Source organism: Stegostoma tigrinum, chromosome 10 (genome assembly GCF_030684315.1).
Source record: "Stegostoma tigrinum isolate sSteTig4 chromosome 10, sSteTig4.hap1, whole genome shotgun sequence".
Lineage (NCBI taxonomy): Eukaryota > Metazoa > Chordata > Chondrichthyes > Orectolobiformes > Stegostomatidae > Stegostoma > Stegostoma tigrinum.
Genome location: NC_081363.1, coordinates 64,690,333 through 64,716,276, shown reverse-complemented (window position 1 = coordinate 64,716,276; position 25,944 = coordinate 64,690,333). Strand labels below are relative to the sequence as shown.

Genomic DNA, 25,944 nt, shown 5'->3' with positions numbered 1-25,944 from the left:
ATCTCATTACTGTAATTTCTCTGTATTAGGAGTGCACTGATATGTTTCATAAATTAATACATTTTATATTGCAAAGATTTACATTGCCTGCTGTGGATTAGTCATGCATTATCCCACATTCTTTAGCTTTGGGAATTGGCCCAAACTGGAGTAAAAACAAGCCAGTGGTACGCTAAGTGATATGGCTAAGTGGAAAGTTGCTGTCAAAGCTATAGTATCAAAAGCAAATTAAACTTTTGGGTGGCCCAGTTAGAACAGCCCTTAAGGTACATTGCCACAGAGTAGTAAAAGAAACGTTTTATGCCTTCTGAACTTTCTGTGGAAGAGTTCAGACCCGAAATGTCAGCTTTCCTGCTCCTCTGATGCTGCCTAGCCTGCTGTGTTCATCCACCTCTACACTTTGCTATCTTAGATTCTCCAGCATTGGCAGTTCCTACTATCTCTTATGCTTTCTGTGGTTAGTCTTTGATCTGAACAGGGCATTTCCGCAAGTGAAGTGAAGAATATCAGGAAATGGATCTGCATACTTGTTGCTGTTTTAGAACTCTTTATTTGAGCTTTGTGCAACAACAGTGGTCAAGAAGTAGATCATCCAATCCTCCTGTCAGTCAAATTGGATGTGGATAAGTGAAGATACACTTTTTTATGTCTTAGCTCTGGATTTTAGGTGACGTGCTAAATTTTATATTTTGACTAAGTGCTCAAGTTTATTACAAGGACGCTCAATGTGAGGCCAAGTGAGTTTTCTTGCTTTGTTGTTCCAAACTCACCTTTTGACTATCTACCCTATTCCTATGGTGCCCTTCTTGTCTGAGGGGTTCCCAGTTCGCACGTTTACAATTGCCAGAAGTATTCTTCACGACCTGGATACACTAGGATCCCCAGTGCTAGCACCATGATTGAAGGACAATTGGAGATGGTTCACTAATACCAGAGGACAGATAGGCTTTTGGCATGGGATGTGTTGTTCTTGTTAAATTTGTGAAGGCAGCCTTCTGCTTTCTAGCCAAAGTGTTAGGGAGCTCTTCCCTGGGGCTCCCTCCTATTCTTCTGGCCCATTTTCCATCTGGGGAAGATAGCTCCCTGAAAAGGGGTGCAGCCTAAAGGGCCACCTGATGAGGACCACCCTCTGCCCCTGAGCACTTGTTGGTAATCCTATTTCCAGCGGCAGGTAGCTTATACTTTCCCAATGAATTGACTGAATCCTTTTAGCCACTGACCAGGGGCAGCTACTGATGACTTTGGATGACTGTCGTCTTCTGCCCACCTCAGTTGGAAGTTAGTTTTCCTCATTTCCAAGAACAAAAACTTATTTTCCAATAACACTGCATTCTTAAAAGGGTAGTGTTGCGCCCAATGGATCTTTTGTTTATCGTTACTGCATGCTACACAGGTAGTGCTAATTATGGAATACAAAAAGCACAGTTTTAAAGGGTGCCTGAGTTTCTCCAATGTGACAATTTATTCAGCAGGTGCATCTGGAATTTTGGACATTTTTTTGTCTTCTCTGGAGTTTCTTCAGCTCTTCCTTCAAAGTTTTGACAGGAATTTGTAAAATTACTGGTTCCACAGTTTTTGTTGAGCAATGTGGATGAGAAACCTGTTCTAATCCTGGTCAAAACATAATATCAATGGCAGAAAGCTGGAATTGGGTTCAGATTTAATGGTCTTTATGGCCAAACAGTTTGCCAGCACCTACCACAATCCTCACTTGTACAGAACTGTATCTGACCTCATTTACTGAAGTCAGATAAATGACATAACAGTTCATTACACATGCAACCTTCTGAGGACATGCTAATTATTAATGATTGCTCTCAACCTCTCTGGCCTAGAAAATGAATAAATGTCACGTATTATTCCGTCAGGTTTGAATTGTATTTGGAGATTTTAGAAAGGTCAAATTTTCAAAAACTGCTTTTTTTTTGTATTTTTGTACTTCTCTCTTGATCTTATTTTCCTTTATCCAACTTTATTTATTTTTCTGCACTTCTTATTTCTCAATCCCAGAGTTTAAGGAGACACACTGTGGTTCCCAAAATTCACCCAAGTCCCAGATGCATTATAGGTCTCAATGTGCCGCTGTCAGCTCACACTGTCATCTCATGAAGGGTGGATGAAAATGTCTAACCATTAGCCATGTTTGAGCCTGAGGTCTTGCTGTACCAGGTTCCAGACCAGTATCAGAAACTTGTTCTTGTCTTTAATGGGAAAGTGTCCATGATTGGGGTATTCGTGTATTGACTTGCGGTAGAAGCGTACCTGATGAACTAACTGCCCTCAGGGTCATGGTTTTGTAGCAAGGAAGGAGGTCCTTCATCCCATCATATCTGTGCTGGTCATCAAGTACCTACCTACTCATAATTTTCTGCAGCCGTGTATCAGAAAGCAACTCTATGAAGCCATTAACTTAGGTACATATTTCAGAGTTAATAGGATTACATTCAGTAATTCTGCAAGTTTAACATTATACTGCAATTAATCTTGAATTATTTTATAGAAGTTTGATGTTGTCCTGAGTCATTTGATAAAAATGCTAGTCCATAAGTTAAATACAGCAGAAGGCTTCACTAATATGTATTGGAAGAAAACTTAGCCACTTGTGGCCACATAGCAGCATCATAAAGCAATTGAAAATAAGAACATTATTGCAATGAGCTGGTAGTGGTTGGACTGCTTTAAGCTTAAGGCAATAAAATAAGCATATGTAAAAGTATACCCAAAACACTTCATCTGTTAACTTTGTACCTCCACGTTGTTTTACCAAAGAAGGTATTTTCTTTGCAACAAGTTGGTATTAGCTCAAGGAAGTACTAAGTATGGATTTGTAATGAATTCCAGCCTTTACATACAGTGATGTATCATCAACATGTAGAAATGCTGCAATAATATTTAAAAGTTGCTACAGCTGCAGTCACTTTTGGATTGATCTACACCAATGTGTTCCTTTCAATTTTGTGGCCTAAACTCAGCAGAAAACGAGTCACTCTAAGTGTGCAATTCCCATTTGTTTTCAGGTTATATTTGTTGTGACATATTACAACTGTAAATACCTAGTATTGAATGTTGTACAGTATAACATAGAATTTTCACAGTTCCAAAAATACTTGCTGAGCATCTTAAAAATAAGGACCTTATTCATTCCTGTTGAACAGTTTTTACAGTAGCTGTTATGAACGTAACAGTAGTATTTTGAGATTCCTAAAATACACAGTAGGTCTATAAGGATTGCTGTCAGGACAACTTCACATTTTGCCTACATGTTGAACAATGGGAAAGCATATGTGACATGTTTTGGGTAATGTCCAGCCCTACATATAATGAAATGTGGTATCTGTTTATGAATCCAGTAAAATGATAATCAGGAATGATGTGAGTCCATGTGGAGACAAGGGATGACAATGGCTAAAGACAAAATCTAAAATAAAAGCAATTTTTAAAAAATGACTCAATGGAGAGGTGCCATAATCAGAGCATCAGAACTAGGAATAGTGGTGAGGAAAATATATCAAACAAGGGAAAACATTTAAATTATGAATAGTAAATGCTAAAGTTTTGACTACTAAAATCAGAGAAATACCAGAGTTTACTTTGTCAAGGGATAAATTGGATTTCAAACCCACTGCAACACTGAGATTTGGCTTTACCAACATTGATCTTGCATCCAAATAGAAGTCAAAGTACTCTTGACTACACTGCAAAGTTGTTTGCCACCCAGAATAGTTAAAATGTGAAGTCATGATACATTATCATCAGTTTTCTTACCATTGAAATTTGGGAATATATATCTCATCACATTTTAGGAAATTTGAATTTCATTACCACTGTTCCGCATTACTTGCAAAAAAATATTATTTGTGTTCCCTCCTCTCTTTTTTAATTACCTTCATGTTTGCAGTTCTTGTTTACCTTTGATGTGCTAAATCAAACCTTCTGGCCTAAATTGACTCTATTTTCTGAAAAAGTTTTAATTCTTATTTGTCAACTTCTTTTGTCGTGCTTTAAGCTCTGTTCCTCTTCTCCATCTCGGAATTGTGCCTCAGCATTGAATTGGAATTTGTTCCCTTTCTATGGAGTGTGCCACTGTACCCTGGACAGATACCATTGGGTTATTTTTGGGTTACAGCATTGCTTAACGGTAAGATGCAATGCGAAACTTCTATGAAATGAAGGGCTATATGGTCACTTTATTTAATAAAGAAAGAGTAGAAAATTGTCTCAGTCGCAAAATTGGGGCAGCTGTCCTTGCAGGTAACATGTAAAATTTAATGTTAATGAATCTGTAGCAAACAGCAAATCCAGTATCACCTGCTTTGTACCATGTCTGAGATGATGTTATAGCCACGATCTGAAACTAAGATCATTTAAAACAGGTCACCTGTTCTTCATTGTCTAAAATGCTGTTAATCTTCTCTATTATAATATTATTATTTTAAGCTGACTGCTTCAGACTTCCCTATTACTGCAGTTCAGTGACTAATCTTAAAGCAAACTAATTAGAAATGCTAGTCATTGAATAGTCTTCCAATACATTGTATTGTGTCATTTGTATTCGTTTTTTAAATTTATTATTTCTAATAGGCATGGGCCAAAAACTAAAGAACCATTAGATGTATTTCACACTTGTTTTCTGGAGTTGGAATCAGGAGAAAATGTGGTTCATAATTATACTGTATCATTTTTATGTGTTTCCTGAGCATCAGCAATTTTAATTTCACACAGCTTTCTACTTTTGGTGAGAAAATTATTTCTTGCGCTGTATAATTATGCCTAAGCCATTTAATAAGTACAAATGTTAGTGATTGTTTTATTGTTTTATAAATTTTTTTCAGTATCAGTTTGAAAATTTAATGTATGACTTAGTTTGGCGAATTCACTTCCCAAGAGTATTATATTTGGTCGATGAACTCTTCCTATACCATTTGCCATTAATGTTAAGAATAGTTGGATATGTAATGTTAGCTGAAATGTTGCTCATGATGTTTCAAATGTCTTATAAAACATGTCACATTATGCCAGTTATGGGGAGGCAATGGCCTAGTGTTATTATCGCTGGACTGTTAATCCAGAGACCCAGATAATGTTCTGGGTACCCGGATTCAAATCCTGCCACAGCAGATGGTGGAATTTGAATTCAATGAATATCTGGAATTTAAGAGTCTAATAATGATCGTGAATCCATTTCCAACTGTCAGGAAAAACCCATCTGGTTCCCAATTGTCTTCCGGGAAGGAGACTGCCCTCCTTACCTGCTCTGGCTTACATGTGACTCCAGACCCACAGCAATGTGGTTGACTCTTAACTGCCCCCTGGACAACTAGGGATCGGCAATAAATGCTGCCTAGCCAGCGATGCCCTCATCCTGTGAATGAATAAAGAAAAAATTAGGCGTACTGATCCAATAAAAATAGAACTTGGATTTGTGAACATTGAAAAGGATGCAAAGGAGTGCAGTCCAAAGTTTTCAAATGGGAGAATCCAGATAGGTCAAGAGAGTAAACAATGACTGGCAAAATGTCTATGTAGAACAAGTTCTTACTCACATTCCTAAAACTTTAAATCTTGTCATCAAACCTAGTTGTATATGAGTACAAAATGAGCCTATCAGAATATATTATTTGGGAGAAAAATGTAAGGTAAGAGAGGTTAAAGAGGGAATACATGTTGTGAGAATAAATACATACAGTTGAAGAATGGGTACTGGCTGAGTCACTATGATGAATGCTTAAATATTTTAAAAGGGCGTTTTATGGATTGGCTTCAAGAGCAACAAGGGAAAGGAATTCTTAAAATATGTGCAGATCTCCTTCCTTGATCAGCACATCTATCAGGTGAATAAGTGCAGAGGTGTGCCTAGGTCTAGTTTTTAACAATGAAATTGATCAGTAAAATGAGTGAAATATTGGAGACTGCCTTCAAAGGATCATTGACACATTCAAATGACACTAGAGTCTGAGGCAGTTGAGAGTTGGGAAAATGCAAAGAGTTCATTCTACAAGTCTGTACCTAGGGGATAGAACTCAGGATGACAGTGTCTTCCTGATTATAGCTCACTTTGCACACTTACACACTGTGCAATAATGTCTGGTACCCAGGCATTCTGATTGTCTATGACAACAAGTTACCTGAACCTATTACAGTATTTGTAACTGTATGAGAATCTAGGTGTGTCTCTGATCAGTGCATTCTGCAGTGATTGTGTTCTTTGTAAAGCTAACTGGTTCCTCCGCTTTGCACATTGTGCAAAGGCCATGTCTCTATATTTCAAATCTTAGATATTCCACTGTATCCCTTTATGGTGATTATTTTTCTACAACTTTATATGAGTCTCCACCATGCTCACAAATGTCCCCTTTGTGATTTTAAACAGGTTCAACTCTATTTAATGCAATTATTTCACTACAGGGTTAAATAAATCTCTGGTTTGGATATGTTGCAATGGTCCTGTCTTCTTTTGTAATTTAATCAGGTCTCATTTTTGAGTTAATTAAGTATGCCTTGATCCCTTTTGATGTCTATAGCCAGTGTCACCACTATAGCTGGCTGTTAATTTCAGTATGTACACCGTAGTTCAGGAATAATCACAACATGATAACAGTTGAAGCTCAATATCAACACAGAACTAGAGCTCCAACTTCCATTGGGACAAATTCTTGACTAGTAGACTATGTGAGGTTAAGATTGTAGGAGTAACTGGCACACACAATTGGAGGATAACAATGGAACATTTATTAAAGGAAAAGAAATTGCAAAGATACAAATTGGGTACATTTCACTTTGACAAAATAGTAGAACTTGCAGACCACATAAATAATAATGAATGCGCTAAACATAAATGAAAAAAAATACAAGCAGTCAATGTGGGTGTGGAAAGCTGAGAAGGAGTCAAAAGAAAAAAAATCAAAAACCATCAAATGCAACAGTAAAAAACAATTGTTAAAGGTGAAGTGGAAACCTTTGCGAGGCAAAAATTGTCAATTCATAAATAATGATCAAAAGTAGCACAGATATTAAGTGAGTATTTTTATACTGCAAGTAGAAAAAAATTCTCCGAGAGAATGCGAAACCAATGAGTGCATTGAACAACACTATGAAGAATTAGAGTGGGGATCAAGGGTTTGAGAGAAGTGAATTGTAGACTTACAAAGCAAGAAGATTTAGCAGAGTTTCCGAGTAGCTATTTGGATGATACCCAGAGTATGACAGGAAGAGATGGAGTGTACAAACATAGAAAAACAGCAATAAATAGGGTTAAAACGGAAAATAATAGTTAAAAAGCCAAAATTAGGCTCTTTGTTTGAAAGTTCATTGTATCTGGAACAGGTGCATTAACTGCATACGTTAATGGGTATGATCTTAATAGCTGTTACAAAGAAATGGCTACTAGGAAATCAAAGTTGGGAACTAAATATTCAGGTGTATATGACTTTTCAAAAGGACAGACAGGAAGGAAAGGGTACTGGGGTTTCAGTGTTGGTATGGGAAGGAATATATACTGTAGCAAGAAGTGATCTTGAACTGGAAGATGTGTATTCTATATGGGTGGAGATAAGAAATAAAAGGGAAAGAAGACACTGGTAGGAGTGATCTATAGGTCCCCTAACAGTAATTGTGTTGTGTGACAGAGAATAAGTCAGGAGGTAATGAAGCTATTTAACAAAGGCAGTACATTATTCACCTGTGATTTTAATCTTCATGTAGATTGGGATAGTCAAATTGGTAGAAAAAGCCAAGAAGAAGATTTCATAGCATGCGTTTGGAATCATGTCTGAGAGGAATATGTTTAAGAAATAATATCAGAGTAAAGTATTCCTCTGAAACAGTGACTATAACATGGTAGAATTTAACATTCACTTTGAGAGGGAGGAATTGTGTTGGAAACAAGTGTGCTAAACTTAAGCATAATCACAAAGGAATGAGGATGTAACTGGGGAAGGGTTTTATCAATAAAGATAGTTCAAGAGCAATAACAAACTTTTGAGAAAATGGCTCACATTGGAAGGATTTAGGGAAGGCTAATAGCCACATTTGCTTAACCAGGGAAGTTAAGGATAGCATCGGATTGAAAGAAAAATATACACTGTAGCAAAGATTGGTGGCAAGCCAGAAGATTGGTAAATTTTTAAAAACCAACAATAGATGACTCAAAAAAATGAGAAAATAAACTTTGAGGCTAAACTTGCAAGTAATATTGTGACAGATGGCAAGAGTTTTCTTGAGTATATAAAAAGGACCAAAAACAGAAATTTCCAGAGAAACTCAACAGGTCAGGCAGCACTACTAGAGAGCAAACAGAGTTAATGTTTCAAGTCCCTTGACTCTTTTCAGGATGGTCTGTTCTAAATAAGAATCACCCCTGATACAAAACATTAACTCTGTTTTTTCTTCACTGTTGCCACCAGACCTGCTGAGTTTCTCGAGCAGTTTCCATTTTTGTTTCAGGTTTTCAGCAACCACACTTCCTTGTTTTAACTAAAAAGAGAGAAACCGATATGAATGTAGCCCCTTTACAGAATGAGGCTGGGAGAAAAAAAAACGTGAACCAGAAAATGGTAGAGAAGTTGAATAAATACTTTGCATCTCTATTGACAATAGAGGACAATAATAACACCCCAAAATGACCAAATATTCAAAAGAAAGAAGAAGGAAAAAAGTATAAATACAGTAACTGTCTCCAGAGAAAAATGTACTCTAACAGGACTAAAGACATAAGTCCTGATGGGATGCATCCTAGGATATGAAAGGAAGTAACTACAGAGATGTGGATCACGGTGGTAATCTTCTAAGGATTCTTAGATTGTGGAAAGATCCCAGAGGATTGGAAAACTACCAGTGCAATATCTTTATTTCAGAAAGGGAATGAGACAAAAGATGGATAACCGTGAGCAAGTTACCTTGTTACTGGCAAAATTTTAGAACCTGTTAAAAAGAGTGTAATAACAGAGCATTTGGAAATACATAGCAATCAAGCAGAGTCAACGTGTCTTTATGAAGGGGTAGTCATGCCTGATAAATTTACTAGAGTTCTTTGAGTTGGTAACAAGCAAGGTAGATAAAGGGGAAGCAGTAGATGTAGTGAATGTAGATTTTTAGAAAGCATTTGTTAAACTGTTACTCATTAGGGTCCTTAACAAGATAAAAGTCCATGATGTTGGAGGTAGGGTATGAGCATGAAAAGAGGATTGGCTGACTAACAGATGACAGAGAGTTGGGATCAGGTGGGCATTTTCAGGATAGCAACCTGTAACTGGTGGTGTACCACAGGGATCAATGTTGGACCCAGTCTGTGCAATATGTATTAATGACTTGGATAAAGGGAGTGAATATACTGTAGTCAAGTTTACAGATGATACAAAATTAGGTGGTAAGAATGACTCAGAGTTTGCAGAGAGGTGTAGACCATTTTGTCAATGGGCAAAAACTTGACAGATGGCACATAATGTAGGGAAATGTGAGGTTATGCACTTTGGCAGGAGGAATGGTGGAGCTGAATATTATTTAAATGGAGAAAGACTTCAGAAACCTACAGAACAGAGGGTCCTTGTCAATGAATCACAAAAAGCAAATTCAGTGGGTAATAGGGAAAGCAAATAGAATAAAGTGAATGTAACAAGAAGTACAAACTAAAAGTATATGACAAATTATCCTTTATTTGTTGTCAGTAGAATTCTTCTGCTTGACACACTGGGATAGCACAAGGAAATGCATCCCTGCTATTCCCCGAGTCATTTCAAAAGTCAGATGTCAAGTACAAATATGCAAGAAGCCCCAATTCCCCTAATTTTCAGACATGGATTGAGAGAAAGAATAGACTAAATCTTTGTTCTGTAAGGACTGAAATGAAAAAGAGCTTTTGTAAAATCAGTATCTGAAAGGGTGGCTGTATGTTTGAAAGCAAAGTAATCTGAGACCCATTGCAGACATTGTGTAAACAACTGTTTGAACGAGAAGGAATTGAAGTTTGAGCTCGAGACATTTAGAGCTAAAAAGGTGAACAAATGCAGGTTTTCCTGGCAACAAGAAAATGATTGCTTTCTGGACTAGTGACTAGTTATCAATGACAGACATCTTTTGCCTATACAACTCAAATAACTGAACAGCTTGGTGCTGGGAACAAGTTATAGGGCAAAAGAAGTTATTATAAGTAGTGACTTTTAGCTGATAAGGTCAGATACATCAGGTACATTAATAAGTAAATTGGCCAACTTATCTTTCTTACCATTCAGTGGAAGCATCTGGACATAGATGACTGAAGCAACATGTTGGCCAGTGGAGGAATGAAAAGGATCACCTCAATATCAGAACTGAGGAACAAAGACAACTGAATGATTGTTTTTACAACATTTCCCCTCTGTCTATACCCATTTTACCCTGTTTGTTTGGCTAAGTATGTAAGGGGAGTTTATAAGGTGACTGAGTTGAAGTAGTACAAAGATAGGCAGAGGGATGGGTAGTATTAAGGAGGTGGAGAGGCTGCAGAAGGATTTGGACAAGTTAGGAGAGTGGGCAAAGAAGTGGCAGATTAAGTACAATGTGGGAAAGTGTGAGGCCATGCAGTTTGGAAAGAAGAATGAAAGCATGAACTATTTTTCGAAATGGGGAGAAAATTCAGAAGTCTAAAGTGCAAAGAGACTTGGGAGTTCTAGTCCAGAATTCTCTCAAGGTAAACTTGCAGGTTGTGTCAGTAATCAGGAAGGCAAATGCAGTGTTGGTATTTATTTTGAGAGGACTTGAATATAAAAGAGTTTTTTGAATATAAAAGCAGAGATGGACTACTGAGGCTTTATAAGGCTGTGGTCAGGCCACATTTGGAGTATAGTGCGCAGTTTTGGGCCCAATATCTCAGGAAGGATGCACTGGCCGTGGAGCGGGTTCAGAGGAGGTTCATGAGAATTGTCCCAGGAATGGAAAACTTAACATATGAGGAATGTTTGAGGATTCTGGGACTATACTCATTGGAGTTTAGAAGGATGAGGGGAGATCTAGTTGAAACTTACAGAATACTGAATGGCCTGGACAGCGTGGATATTGGGAAGATACTTCCATTGGTAGGGGAGACTAGGACCCGAGGACGCAGCCTTAGAGTAAAGGGAACACTTTTTAGAACGGAGATAAGGAGAAACTTCTTTAACCAGAGAGCGGTGAATCTATGGAATTCACTGCCACAGAAGGCTGTGGAGGCCAGGTCATTGAGTACGTTTAAGACTGAGAAAGGTTCTTGATTATCAAGGGGATCAATGGTTATGGGGAGAAAGCGGGAGAATGGGGTTGAGGAACTTATCAACCATGATTGAATAGCAGAGCAGACTCGATGCGCCTAATGGCCTAATTTCTGCTCCTGTGTCTTATGGTCTTATAGTAGTTTTATATGTCAGTGGTTCATAACTGTTTATCTGTGGGTAGAGTCATAAACCCTTAAATAAATTTGCAAGTTAGCACAACGTACAACAAGAAATTATCTGACAAAGGTAGCTGTTATCCCACAGGATAGATTTATTGTGCCCGATTCCACAATGTGTCTACCAATTAAAGTCCTTGCCAGCCAGACAGCACTATCCTGTCATACTGTATAAATGTGTTTTGCCTTTATATAGGTATTCTTGCAAATTGTCCTGATGATCATGTCAAAAAGCTCTGACAAAGTATATCTGTTTTCAGCAACACTTGAAAGGAGCATGTCTAGGCATTATACCTTCTTTGAATTAAACAAAAAAAAAGTGAGAGATAGTAATTTCCTGGAACATTTTCCATGGCAGCACCACAATTAATTAAAGTTGAATTCTTGACTAATCAGCATCTTGTTCTTGTGTAGTACAAGTTGTTGCTCCCTTTGAAATTTGGTATTCTTGCATCTATCATGTTACTGAAAACCTTCAACAATATCTTTTTTTTCAGTAATGCTTTAGTTATGTATTATTTCACGACAATTTCAATACTTTGTGTTCAGAATATGTAACTCACACTGAGGCATACAAGAAAGTGAGGTCACACTTAAAAGCTTGCGGACCTACATTAATGCTCTGTGGAATATTGTTTTAGCATATGTGGCAGGAAGATGGAATTTAACCAAGTAGAATCCCCATTGTTTTTTTGTTTAATAGCAGTTGGACAGTATCTCTAGCTCAATATAATAGCTTTCTTGTTCAGGGCACTTAAAATCTAAACATATGAATTGTTATTTGGGATTATGTACTCCAAAATAAATGCAGTCCCATGTGGTCTGTCAAATTTAATATTTGACAGGCCTGGGAAGAATTAATTGGTGTTAGAAGTTTACAGAAAATGCATCTCTTTTCATATTAAAAGATTAAACCATACGTTTCTATGATGTGAAGTTTCATTGTTATTGTTTCAGGCCTCTAAACATGTGTAAGTAGTATCTCAGTTTCCATTTGTCCACCCCCCAGCTGCCAGAACTCAGTTATTTGGTACTGAAATTCAGTCAAATCATATTAAAACTGATGCTGCCTGCTACAGCACAAAGTTCAGACGTATGCTGGTTATTTCTCCCTTGGCACCACAAGCAATGAAGCCATTTGTTCTCTTTCATCATCTTAGTTTGCTACATTGGGAGTTTCAAAAGTAAACTTTTTGTGTAGAGTTATTAAAGTTGATTGAGGGGCTCAGCAATAATGCTATACGCCTATTGCCATTACCTTATCACTCTGTACACAATGGGATTAGTTTATTCAATGGCTGCACTGTTGAACTATGAGGGAAAACACAAATCATGATTTCCACAATGGCTCTAAACCCAAAATAGGTATGGCTGCGCATGTTAACTATTTAAATGTAAGTGATATGTTCCAGGCAGTGAAAATCCCGCATTCCCTTCATAGTCTGAATATGAAGATGAATAGGAAGTGAACCAAAAGCAAGCTAGTGAAGCATCTTCAGTCTCAGTAATGAGAGTATCAGCACATTTTTTTTTATTTACTTCAGGGGCCTTTGTGTCTCCTGTGACATCAATATGTGCAGCTTTGCTTTTATCAATGTATTGGACCAAAGAACCATAAAAGTGTAGGGAAACTCAATAATAGAACAAATTTAAAAGCTGCGTATCTTAATGCACAAAGCATTCAGTAGACAAACTGATGGTGCAAATCAAGCTAAATAAATACAATTTCATAGCCATTGCAGAAACATGGTTACAGGGAGATCAAAACTGACAACTTAACATTAAAAGATATTTAGCCTTTCGGATTAACAGGAGGGATGGAAAAGTTGGTGTGGTAACACTTAAATAATAAACGAAATGAGGACAGATGTGAGAGATTATGTAGATTCCATTTGGGTGGAACTGAAAAGAAGGAAAGAAGTTTGTAGAAGTAATGTATAGATCCCCAGAAAGAATCCACACTGTTGTAAAGGCTATAAGTCAAGAAATAGTAGGAGCATGTGAAAGAGTAGAATAATAATTATGGATGACATTAATCCTCATGTTGATTGGGTTAATCAAATTAGAAAATATAGCTGCAACAGCAAATATCATAGCGTGCATTATGGATACTTTCCAAGAGAAATAGGTCATGGAGCGAACCAGAGAGCAAGCTATCTTGGACTGGATAATGGATGATGAGGCAGGTTTAATAAATGGCCTCAAAGTAAAAGATCCCTGAGAAAGTATTAATCCTAGCATGATAGAATTTAATATTTGGTTCAAGAGTAAGAAACCTGGGTCTGAAACAATTGTATCCTGAGATGCTGCTTGGCCTGCTGTGTTCATCCAGCTTCACACTTTGTTATCTCAGAAACAATTGTGTTTAACTTAAATAAAGGAAACTCCAATGAAATAAGATTAGAGTTAGCTAAAGTAAACTGGGCAAATGAATGAGTAAGAATGACAGTAAACAAGCATTAGTGGACATGAAGGAGGTAATTTATGATTCTCAGCAAAAATATATCCCAGTCAGGAAGAAAGATTGAACTAACTATGACTAACTAAAGAAGTTAAAGCGAGATATTAACTTGAAAGAGAAAGCATACCAGGAGATCAATGTCAGTCATTGTCCCGAAGAAATGGAAGAAATTCAGAATCAACAAAGCATGAACTAAAAAGATAACAAAGGGAGAAAGAATAAAATACGAGAGCAAATTAATGAGGAATATAAAACTGACAATAAATGCTTCTTTAAAGATCTAAGAAAGAGAGAGATCACAGTGAGTGTAGGCCCGTTAGAAAATGAATCTGGTGAGACGGTTCTGGGAAACAAAGAAATGGCAGATGAGTTAAACAGATATTTTGCTTAAGCCTTAAAGACACTTTGAATGCACCATTAGTAATAAAGAATATAGGGGAAATCAAATACCATCACTAAAGAAATAATATAAGAGAAACTAGTGGGGGCTACAGGCAGAAAAGTCCATTGGCCCTAATAACTTGCATTCTAGGATCCTAAAAGAGGTAGCTTTAGAGCTGGTGGATGCATTGCTCGTAATTTTCCAAAAGTCACAAGATTCTGGAGAAGTACTGGAGGATTGGAAAACTGCTAATGTGATGCCACTAATTCAAGAAGGGAACAAGGCAAAAAGTAGGTAACTGTAGGCCGATTAGCCTAACATCTATTGTTGAAAAAGTATGGGAATCAATTATTAAGGAACAACAGCAGAACATTTGGAAAATCATAATCTAATCTGGCAAAGTCAGCATGGTTTCATGAAAGGAAAATCATGTCTGACTAATTTTGCGAGTGAAAAATTGCAACCAAGTCTCAACGATGGTGGAAAGAGGGGAGTGACATACTGCATTTGGAGCCCCAGAGACGTTTGACAAGAATCCTCACAGAAGGTTCAGTTGTAAGATAGGAGCCCACGATGTTAGTATATTGGCATGGATAGAGTTTTTGTTCAAGGGCAGGAAACAGTAAGTGGGGGTAAAGCGTTCTTTTTCAGTTTATTGGCCTGTGACCAGTGGGCTTCCACAGAGATCAGTGTTGGGAATGCATCTATACATTGCAGTATACATTAATGAATTGGAGAAAAGAAATGAATGTACATTTGCCAAATTTGCAGATGACACTAAAATAGGTGGAAAGTTGGGTTGTGATAGGGATACAAACAGTTTACAGAGAGCTCTTGGTAGTTTAAGTAAGTGGGCAAAATGCTCAAATGGAGTATAATGTGAGAAAAAGTTGTTCAATTTGGAACTGAGGACAAAAAAAAACAGGATATTATTTAAATCGAGAAAAGCTGCAGAAAGCTGCAAGACAAGGGTCATGTGGTACTTTGTCTTGCAGCTTTCTGCAGCTTTTGGTACTTGTGCACGAAACACAGAACGTCTAGTACATAGGTGTGGTCGGTGATCAGGAAGGCTAATGTAATGTTGGTCCTTATTTTAAAGGAGTTTGTGTGTAAGAGTAGGTAAGTCTTACTGAAACTGTATAACGTACTGCTGAGACTACGGTAGATAAACAGGAGGCTGGAGGAACACAGGCCAGGCACCATCTGGTGAAAAGAAGCAGTTAATGTTTTAGGTATTACATTTCTTTTTGATTGGATATAGGGATAGAAAGAGCCTACATCTGAAGTACAAATGTATCAGTGATAATGGGAACAGCAGATGCTGGAGAATCCAAGATAATAAAGTGTGAAGCTGGATGAACACAGCAGGCCAAGCAGCATCTCAGGAGCTCAAAAGCTGACGTTTCGGGCCTAGACCCTTCATCAGAGAGGGGGATGGGGTGAGGGTTCTGGAATAAATAGGGAGAGGGGGAGGTGGACCGAAGATGGAGAGAAAAGAAGATCGGTGGAGAGGAGAGTATAGGTGGGGAGGCAGGGAGGGGATAGGTCAGTCCAGGGAAGAGGGACAGGTCAAGGAGGTGGGATGAGGTTAGTAGGGAGGAAATGGAGGTGCGGCTTGGGGTGGGAGGAAGGGATGGGTGAGAGGAAGAACAGGTTAGGGAGGCAGAGACAGGCTGGGCTGGTTTTGGGATGCAGTGGGGGGAGGGGAAGAGCTGGGCTGGTTGTGTGGTGCAGTGGGGGGGAGGGGACGAACTGGGCTGGTTTTGGGATGCGGTGAGGGAAGGACTTTCTATATTAAGCAGAGGTTCATCTGCGCATCTGCCAATGTGGTATACTGTATCCATTGTACCCGGTGTGGCTACCTCTACTTTGGGGAAACCAAGCGGAGGCTTGGGGACCGCTTTGCAGAACACCTCCGCTCAGTTCTCAATAAACAACTGCACCTTCCAGTCGCGAACCATTTCCACTCCCCCTCCCATTCTTTAGATGACTTGTCCATCATGGGCCTCCTGCAGTACCACAATGATGCCACCCGAAGGTTGCAGGAACAGCAACTCATATTCCGCTTGGGAACCCTGCAGCCCAATGGTATCAATGTGGACTTCACCAGCTTCAAAATCTCCCCTTCCCCCACCGCATCCCAAAATCAGCCCAGTTTGTCCCCTCCCCCCACTGCACCACACAACCAGCCCAGCTCTTCCCCTCCCCCCACTGCATCCCAAAACCAGCCCAGCCTGTCTCTGCCTCCCTAACCGGTTCTTCCTCTCACCCATCCCTTCCTCCCACCCCAAGCCGCACCCCCATCTACCTACTAACGTCATCCCACCTCCTTGACCTGTCCCTCTTCCCTGGACTGACCTATCCCCTCCCTACTTCCCCATCTATACTCTCCTCTCCACCTATCTTCTTTTCCTGAGTAGAGAAATTTCTTTCAAAAGTTATGAGTCTCTGGACCTCCTTGCCACAGAGTGCTGTGGGGGCAGGTCCCTTGTGTATATTTAAGGCTGAGATCAATAAGTGGATCAAGATTTACCGGGAGAGAGCAAGAAACTGGACGTGAGGAATATTGGATCAGCCATGATCCTACTGAGTGGTGGAGGAGGCTCAAGGAGCCAAACAGCCTACTACTGCTCCAATTTTTTCTGGTCTTATAGGCCTTTACCATGTTTTTCTTTTCTGACCTAGTCTAACCTAAAGAAAGAACATTCTTTTCAGTTTATAGCCATGATGTCAACAAGATCTCATTGTGCTCTCATTTCTGAAATGAATGGGCCCATCATTATGTGTGAACACTGGTGTAAATGAAAATACATTACAAGCCATTATGGAATTAAAAACAGAAAAAATTACCTGTTAAAATAACCTGCATAAATCATTGCTGCCTAAAAGGAAAACTTAATTACATTTATAATATTTTTTTAAATACCCTATGGAGACAAGCACATAATTAAAAGTTTAATAATTTAAGCATTCAGCCCCCAAAAGATTTGTATTATTCTGCTAGTTTTAGTTAATTAATTAGCCACAAATCCACAGTAGAAAGCAAAATACCAAATGTGCCCTCTAGCCAGTAGTAGAATGAAGAACAAAACGAACTCTTCCACGCAGTATCTTCTCACCCAAAGCACATTGAGACCGGCTGTGCAGTAACAAGAGAAGGATAAAGTCACCTAATTTGAGAGATGAGCCTTTTTTTTATAAGAGTATAACTGAATGATTTATTCAATTATTTCAGCTATCACGAGCCTGAGGTTATTCTTCATTTGGAGTCTTGTTCTATATTTGGTTTGTTAGGACTGAAAGCAATAATGTCCTCTCTAAAGTACATATTGACTAAGGACATTACAGTGAGTCATGGACCCCTGCAGCAAATATGCTAAAACTTCACTTTATGATGGTGAAAGTCCCTTCATTTGGTTTTGAGCATCATTAGACCATTTCCAGCAAGCATTTTTTTTGGGATCTAACCTCTCACCTGAATCACACTGAAGCTTAGAACTCTTTGGACTTCCTTACTCACACTAGCCAATCTTGCTCGCAGCAGGTAATGTGGCATATTTGGTCAGGAAGACAATGTTTCAAACAAAAATATCATTCTTCCTTTCCTCTCCCAAACCCTACATCGTGGGTAAGAGCCATTTATCTTAGAAACCAAGTCCCTTCTGTTGTAATCTACAGGAAATCTGTTTGCAATTGAGCCAAGCATACGTTTTGCCCTGTTTGCAGCAAGCAAATTTGTAGCAGACATTGGATACAATATTTGAGTTATTAAAATCTTATTCTAGAGTGAATTCATGTTTTTGATTGTGTAATATTATAACAGAGCAATGGCATTTGATATTGTTAGCATGCTTTACACTGTCTAATAATCTCCATGCTTCAGTACTTTGCAAAGGCAGCCAGAAATTGCTGTAATTTTTGTTTTCATCATTGTAGCTAAACTAGGTTTTCTAAAATCAATGTTTTTTTGAATGTCAAATAAAAAGTAAGGGATTCCTAATTATATATTTCAGCACTTTAGCCATGCATGGTGAACACTTTTTACCTTGATCTAATAACAATAGGTTGGTATTTTTCATACATTATAAAAGATCAGATAGTCCCAGGAGCGCAGAAGAATTAATATTAAAAGCATGTTCTCATAGCTCTGTTTACAGTTTTTGCAATGCAAATGGAGCAGCTTCAACCATTTCTCTGCATTTAAATCTCACTGTTTAAAGAATAATGCATTGTATATGTAATCATATTGTTCTCTGGTCAGTGTTTGTTGTTTTAGAGCTCAGAAACATTTTTTTTAAAAAAGAACTGGTGGTAGATGCTTTAAGTCAAAGTTTTCAGAAAAATAAAGAACTAATTAATGATCACTCAGCAGAAAGCACATCATGCATTAAAAAACAATCAGTCCTGGGTCATTCACCATAGGTCCTTAGTTTGGCATCAGTGAAGCCAAAACTACTGTCTTTCTAATGCATCCAATTAGTGGCCATATGCTTTGACAGTAAGGAGATGTGAATATTCCACAATCTGCTTGGGACCAAGAGACATCAATAACTTCTGAATAATCATATAGGGCCTGGTCAATGGGTTAAGTGCTCCGCTGACCATAGGGCACATCTTTAGGGACAGCATGTCTTACCCTAGAACCAGGAATCCAATTCCCTAATGGGACCCCTCTTCACAGGAGAAGCCATGTATGGAATTTATACTCTGAGGAGGAGTCCTTGGGTAGTTTCAGATGTTTGATGTGAGGTTTGTGAAATCTAGCTTACCATATGCTGCAAACAAAGTGCAGCACAGCTTTCCAGCCAGTATAGATTTTTTTGTAAAGGCAGCTGAGACAAAGAGCTTTTCTGTACTATTAAATTCTTTCTCATCATGTAAAAATCTAACTATCAGAGACCATTTCAAGAAAACACATTTTTGTTAAAATGATGCGTCCTTTAACTTTATGTATTTTTTGAATTGTATCCACAATTTAAGTAATGATTTATGAATTCTGTGACTGAGTTACTTTTTAACACGCTTTTATTATTTTTAGATTTGGAGAGATCCCTAGAAGATATTCTGGATTTAAAGTTCCCGCTGCTGATTTTGGTGCCTGCAGCAGATTTGCCTGGCCTAGAAATTCTGCATGTATCTTGTTGGCTGAGCAGCTAAGGACTAAAGACAGGATGGAGAATTATGACTTACCGGCTACTGTAAATCCATTTCCTCCGTTTTTTTTGAAAGAATGAAAACAAAAGCAGAATTCCACCTGTGTTTATAGTAGCAGATCCAACAGTGTGCAAAAGAAAGAACTTCAAACAACAGTTCGGTCAACACTGGGTCTAGAATGTAACAAAGGGCTTCTTGTTCGTGGCCAAGTTTACTATTATGTTTATTGGCAACCGATAAAAGTAAGGCAGGAGAAAGGTGTTGCGTATTACTGGATTTATTATTACTATTAATTTATGGAGTCAGCTAAAGGAAAGTCAGTCAGCTTCTGTTTTAATCTATGCAGAAAGCATGAACAGTGATGTGCCTGAATTTTGATATTAAATGTATAATGTACAAAAATTTAAAGTCATTTTTAATTTATAACAATTGTTAATTTTTTTCTCCTCTTTATAACATTTCCATTACTGTTGTGTTATTGATGTACAATAAGTAAGCCGTCAGCTTCACTGATAAGTGCGATTATGGTAAGGCTTAAGTCTTGACATTTTTAACGCCACTCATGTACCTCCTATGAATTTCACACCGTGTAAGAGAGCTTCAGGCATTTGCGAACCATTTCCCAATGGTGATTCCTCATGTTCCTTGATTCTGTGTGTGGGGTGTCATAACCAAGCTTGACCCTAATTTCACTGACCTCAGGATGCACACTCTTGTCAATTGGCCATAAGGGATGAAAGTCCTCTATGACTTCCTTCTGCATGCCCTCAAAGATATTGTGGCACTTCTACCAACATCCAAGCCAAAAATCAGCTGATTCAACTGAATCTGGAAGTTAAGCATTGGAAGGACATGCATGATTTTTGTATGTCAGCTACCCACTGTGTGAATTCTCTTCGCCACAGAGAGCCAATTCTGAGATTAATACATGTAGCTGTACCTGTGGCTCAGCAGCACACAAAGAGAAAAATGTTATGAACAACCTTTGCTTTCTACTTAATTCAGCATTTGTACAAAAATAGAAAGGCACTTGCCTATTAAAGCTCAATCTCCCTAGTGAGTCATTTTGATCTCAGACTTGAAAGTGTTATGAAACATGCTTTAGAAGCTGTTAGAAAAGACATTCGTTTTCATTGGCTTTATATGTTGTGTAATAAATCCACACAAGTTACTGTACAGGTTGAACAACTTGAGATTTCTGAGGTAGCTGAAGCTATCTTGCTTATGAAGATAAATTATAAATGTTCTGTTTTTGTGTGTGAAATACCCATTTGATTGTTCTTTGAAGCTGTTTAAGAATGGCCCAAGTTCACTGTCATCGTTAGCATAGGTTCAATATTGTCAAGATTATAATACCAAACTCACCACCCCGAAATAAAGCAACTTGAATCCAATAAATCTGGTCATTTGTGAGCTAGCAACAGAAACTATGACCACCAAAGTTACTACTGTGGCATGGATCCCAAATGTTTATGAATGTATTTTAGAGAGATTCTAACCCAATCTAACTACAAGTTACTCTGATCGACTTTAATACCATCTTTTGTGTCCCAGCATGCTATCGATTGATAGGTTCACACTTAGCCAGTAACGCTAACATCCTGAGAGTAATATTTTTAAATGGTGCTTGTTCTATGCATGCATATCCATATTTTCTCCTCCAACTTTGTGTAATTTTTTGATTTCTGTTACCTTACGCACGAGTTCTACTACTTCCTTTATCAAAACATTCATTGATAAGTCCATGTGGGCAAGACTGTGAATTCTCCTACCACTGTTTTATGCTGTCATGGAAACGTAAGAAAAACTAGCAGGAGTAGGCTATTTGGCCCTTTGCACCTGCTGTAGTATTCTTTTTGATGATGGCTGATCATCCAACTCAATACCTTTTTCCGGCCCTTCTCCGATATCCTTTGATCCCTTCAGCCCCAAGAGCTGTAGCCAACTCCTTCTTGAAATCATGCAATGTATTAGCTTCAGCTGCTTTCTGTGGCAGAGAATTCCACAGGTTCACCTTTTCTGGGAGAACAAATTTCTCCTCATCTGTCTCCTAAATGATTCACTCCGTATTCCTAGACTTCTGACCCCTGGCTCCTGACTCCTTTGTCATCAAGAATGTCCTTCCTGAATTTACCCTGCTGTACTGTTAGAATTTTATACATTTCCCTGAGCTCCACCTCATTCTTCTGAACGCCAGTGAATATTAATCCTAAACCAATTTAAAGAGTCCTCATCTCTCAGTCCCACCACCCCATCCTTGTATTAGTGTCTTCACCTATTACAAAAGTATCTGTTTTGATCTATCTTGAGGATAAATCTGCTTGCACGTGATTGAATTCTGAATCAAGTGATGTTCATGATGTCAGAAAATTAGAGTAATTACTGACAGTGTAGTGACCTATGGAAAATTATTACTATGCAGATATGAGACTAAGTACAATAGTTATAACTAATGTGACTGAATTTCAGTAAGAGGGTTTACATTGTCTTTACATATGCCATGTTTAATAATCAGTCTTTTCTATATAGTAAGTCAAAGCAAACTATTTGGTGCATAGTGACATTTAATACAGGTTATGTAGAAATAAACGTGAAAACAGCACCAGTAAGCCTTGCCTTAAGCCTAATATTCATGCTTTGAGAAAAAACTGATTAAAATATTAATTACTCCACCCCAGGATTACTTGGATAATATGATTAAAATTTCAGAATACATTAATATTAAAAATTGTAAAGAAAACAAAAGAGACTATTTCACGTAATAAGAGTAAAATATTGCAGATTCAGGAAATCTGACATTTTAAAAAAATGTTTGAAATACTCATCAAAGTCAGCAGCATCTGTGGAAAGAGAAACCAGTCCACATTTCAAGTCAAATATGATTTTCCTTCAGAGCAGAAAGATGTTAGAATGATGGATTTTATGCCATTGAAAGCTGGAGGGCGGATAGAATACTGTATAGTGTGGGAGAGATTAAATGACAAAGACATCCTGCAAAAAATGCATAGAGGCGTAATGGCTGTAGTAAAGAAGAAAATATTGAAGCAGAGTCTGGTGTTGCTTTATTTGCTGTCTGTATTACATATGCATAGTACCTTTGTAAATAATCAGTACACAAACAGTCATAGAAGTAAAATACTTTAGACTAAAGAGATGTTTCTTCTTTCTCAGTTGGGACAATTGTTATTCTTTTTTTTATAAAACTACCCAAAAGGTATGGCATTATGTGGTTCTGTCTGTGACTGTGAAGATATAAATGAGATCATATATTCAAAAGTTGATCTTGTGCCAATTTCTCATTTTACCAGCTGCAGTATAACTACATCAGTAGAAAGTAGAAACATTTAATTTATCTCTTTCTTTTGAATGTGTGCCATTTCGTTCCAGGATTTCCAGTCATAAGAACTAAAAAGGTAATATGAGAGGTAGCATAAATCACAATTGATGTGAACTCTAGAGCATATTTGTGCAGACTTTTAAGTAATGTCAGTTCATTGCACAATAGCAGTGCAAAAGCTTGGTATTCTGTGGCACTTAGGTCATGATTCCAGTTGACTTAGTACAGGATGACGTGGGTATCAAGTAATACAATACAATAATGACTTTAATAACTCACAGCTAGCTATATGAACTTAATTTCTGCTCAATCTTACAACTCACCTTAATATTTTGTTTTTCCACTCATGGGTATCAAACAGGCCTGAAGTTCATCTCACTTATTGCATAGAATTTTGTAAACACTTGGGAAATAACTGAATTGTATTCATTGTATGAGAGCTCGGTATTCAAACGGGTATATTGGCAATTGAAACAAGAGAAACCCTGATGTATGTGAGTTCCCTGACATTGCAAAGTTGTTACATATGGGCAATATAAGAACACTCGAGTTGCTGTAAGTAGTTATTATCTTAATCGTTTTAGACATTTTATGGAAACATAACCTTGGATTAGACCTGACATAGTGGATAGAAAGTGGTATGTTTTATCCTGGGTTGCAAACTGTGGAGGAAACAGCAGTGGGCTGTCTCCTGAGTAGGGAGAGCAGTGAACTGAAGCAGCCATTCAAGGACACTGTGTTCCAATCTGCAGTTTTTTTTAAAACTTGCCTTTAAAATGACAGGGCTGAAAATGTTCGAAACTTTATTTAAAACAAAAGTCTTTTCTTTGTATGAAAGCACCTTTAAGTTATTGTAGTGTAAGTAAACATATGTTTTATGTGTGCGGGAAAGCTCATGTTTCCATTTAGTTTGATGCTGGCTGTGCATATATATTAAACATAATATATTTGTATAAAATCATCATCAAAAAATGTGAGTTAAACCAGCAGCTGATTGCATAATATGCTTTGAAGTTGTTTAATTATCTTCAAGATATTACATTCTGTCAAATAAAATTATATTTACAACTTACATTTCATTCAAAAGTAGTAATTTAAGGAAGGGTGCTTTGAGCAATTACCTGATATTTTTGTCAATAAGGACACACAGTGGATTAGGACATTTTTATTTAATTTTGTTTGTTTTTTTCAATTGACATTGTTACTTCCATAATCTGCCAAATCAAGTTTGTACATCTTTTGGATGATCTTGGTTGAGATAAACTGCTGAGAAACAAGATGTGATAGTTGTTTCTGCTGGCTGTTAATAAGGGGCTCACAGGGAATCAGTAGCTAAATTTTCACCACACCTGATCTTTTTATTGAAATTCATGGAACTACAATTCAGACACCTTTGGAGATTCATTTCATGATCTCACTGTAACTTCTACATGGTTTGAAATGAAAATTCTTGGAACCATAAATAAAAATTGTGTAGCTGGCTGCCAAATTGCTTGAAGTTTGTTTGCACTGCACAGTTGAGACAATCATTTATGACCTGGAAAATATATGAATGCAGGCTAAGCAAAAATGACAATTTCCATCTCCCTACTACTGATATGGTTTAGCTGGTATTCAGGTGTTTTTAGAACAGTGCAGGTAGCTTCATCTGCAGCCTCCAACATCCAGACAAAGCCTGAGGCAACATTTCACAAATTGACTAACAGCAAATTTGTAAAAACGTTTATGCCTTTTATTGGATTATAAAGTTAACCATGTGTACTTATCTCTGTGGCGAGAGAAATAAAACTGTGGACTTAAACAGCCTCATGGATTATCTTTTAATTTCAATTTAGGGATTTTTGAAATGGTTGTCAATATGTCTGGAGAGAGAGATTAGCAGCAGTTCATGTGATGCACTGGGAGCATTAAAGTGCCTATAAAACTCTTGAGCAATGAGGCCATAAAACTTAAAATATGTTTGGGGAAAAAACCTCATGAATCTCACATTATTGCATGAATAAAATGGAAAATGTTGGGAGACCCATTTATTGCCGTGGTAAGAAAGATTTTGACGATAGCTACATTCAGTGCCTACCCCAAGTAATCGCTGCCTGTTTGTATTACTTGTTTCAGAAGCCTTACTAAATTAAGAAAGTTTTTCATGGATACAGTGCCTTTTACAATCTCAGGTCACCCCAAAATATTTTAAAGCTAATTCAGTGCTTATATTTTAATTCACTTTTAAAATTGTCAACCACAATGCTGAGAGTCTGGAGTTACATGCAGGCCAGACCAGATAAGGATGCAGTTTGCTAAAAACATGTGCAAACCAGATGGGTTTTCCCAGCAACTGACAATGGATTCATGGTCATTATTAGCCCCTTAATTTCATATTCATTATTGAATTCAAATTCCAACATCTGCAGGTTTCGAACCCAGGTCCCCAGAACATTAGCTGAGTTTCTGGATTAATAGCCTAGTGATAATACCTGACTTTCTGACTTTGTCCACTCCAGTCCAACACCGGCACCTGCACATCATTATATCACTAGGCCATTGCCGCCCTGACTTTTGAAGTGTAATCACTGTTGTATTGTTGCAAAGGTAGTGACCAGTTTCCATGTAGTATGATCTTGAAAACAGTAATGAAATAAATGATCAGATGATCTATTTTAGGTGTGTACTGAGGGATTAATATTGATGAGAAATATCAACCTCATCACCACCGGCAGCACCGCCACCTGTTGTTTGAACTGTGCCCTGGGACATTTGATGTGACTTGAGAGTACGGACAGGGCTTTGACTTAGTGTTTTGTCCAAAAAAACAAAACAGTATATCTGACATTGCAGCCCTCCCTCAATGCAGCCCAATGCCTTTGATTATGTGCTTAGGTTTCAAATGCAGTTGGACCGCACAACCTTCTGACTGTGAAGCAAGAGCACAGCTACTGAGCTCCAGCTGACATAACATTAGCTGCTTCCATGCAAGTGATAATTGAAATCAACCTAGAAACTGACATAACATGGAGCTTAAGCAGTTTTATTCTTTAACTGACCAAAAAGAACTATAAATATAGCAATGTAGACTAGCTATAGCTGAGCAAGGCTAATCACAACAGCGTGAATTTTCAGTTTGAGAAAGTTATTATTTATAATACTTAAATTATATTGACACAGATACATATTATTGTATAAGAAAAGTCTTAATGGCTTAGAGTTATTTTTTCATT

At 37.7% G+C, this 25,944-nt stretch overlaps 1 protein-coding gene across 2 annotated transcripts in view; it reads left to right on the top strand.

Annotated features, from left to right (window-relative positions):
* The window catches only part of dph6 (diphthamine biosynthesis 6), a 295,616-nt gene extending 271,129 nt beyond the window's left edge, over positions 1 to 24,487 (top strand). For both annotated transcript variants that reach the window (XM_048538300.2, XM_048538299.2), the window contains one exon: positions 19,280 to 24,487. In XM_048538300.2, the coding sequence (XP_048394257.1) occupies positions 19,280 to 19,398 (119 nt within the window). In that variant the 3' untranslated portion in view covers positions 19,399 to 24,487. The remainder of the gene's footprint in view (positions 1 to 19,279) is intronic.
* The last annotated feature ends 1,457 nt before the right edge of the window (positions 24,488 to 25,944 follow it).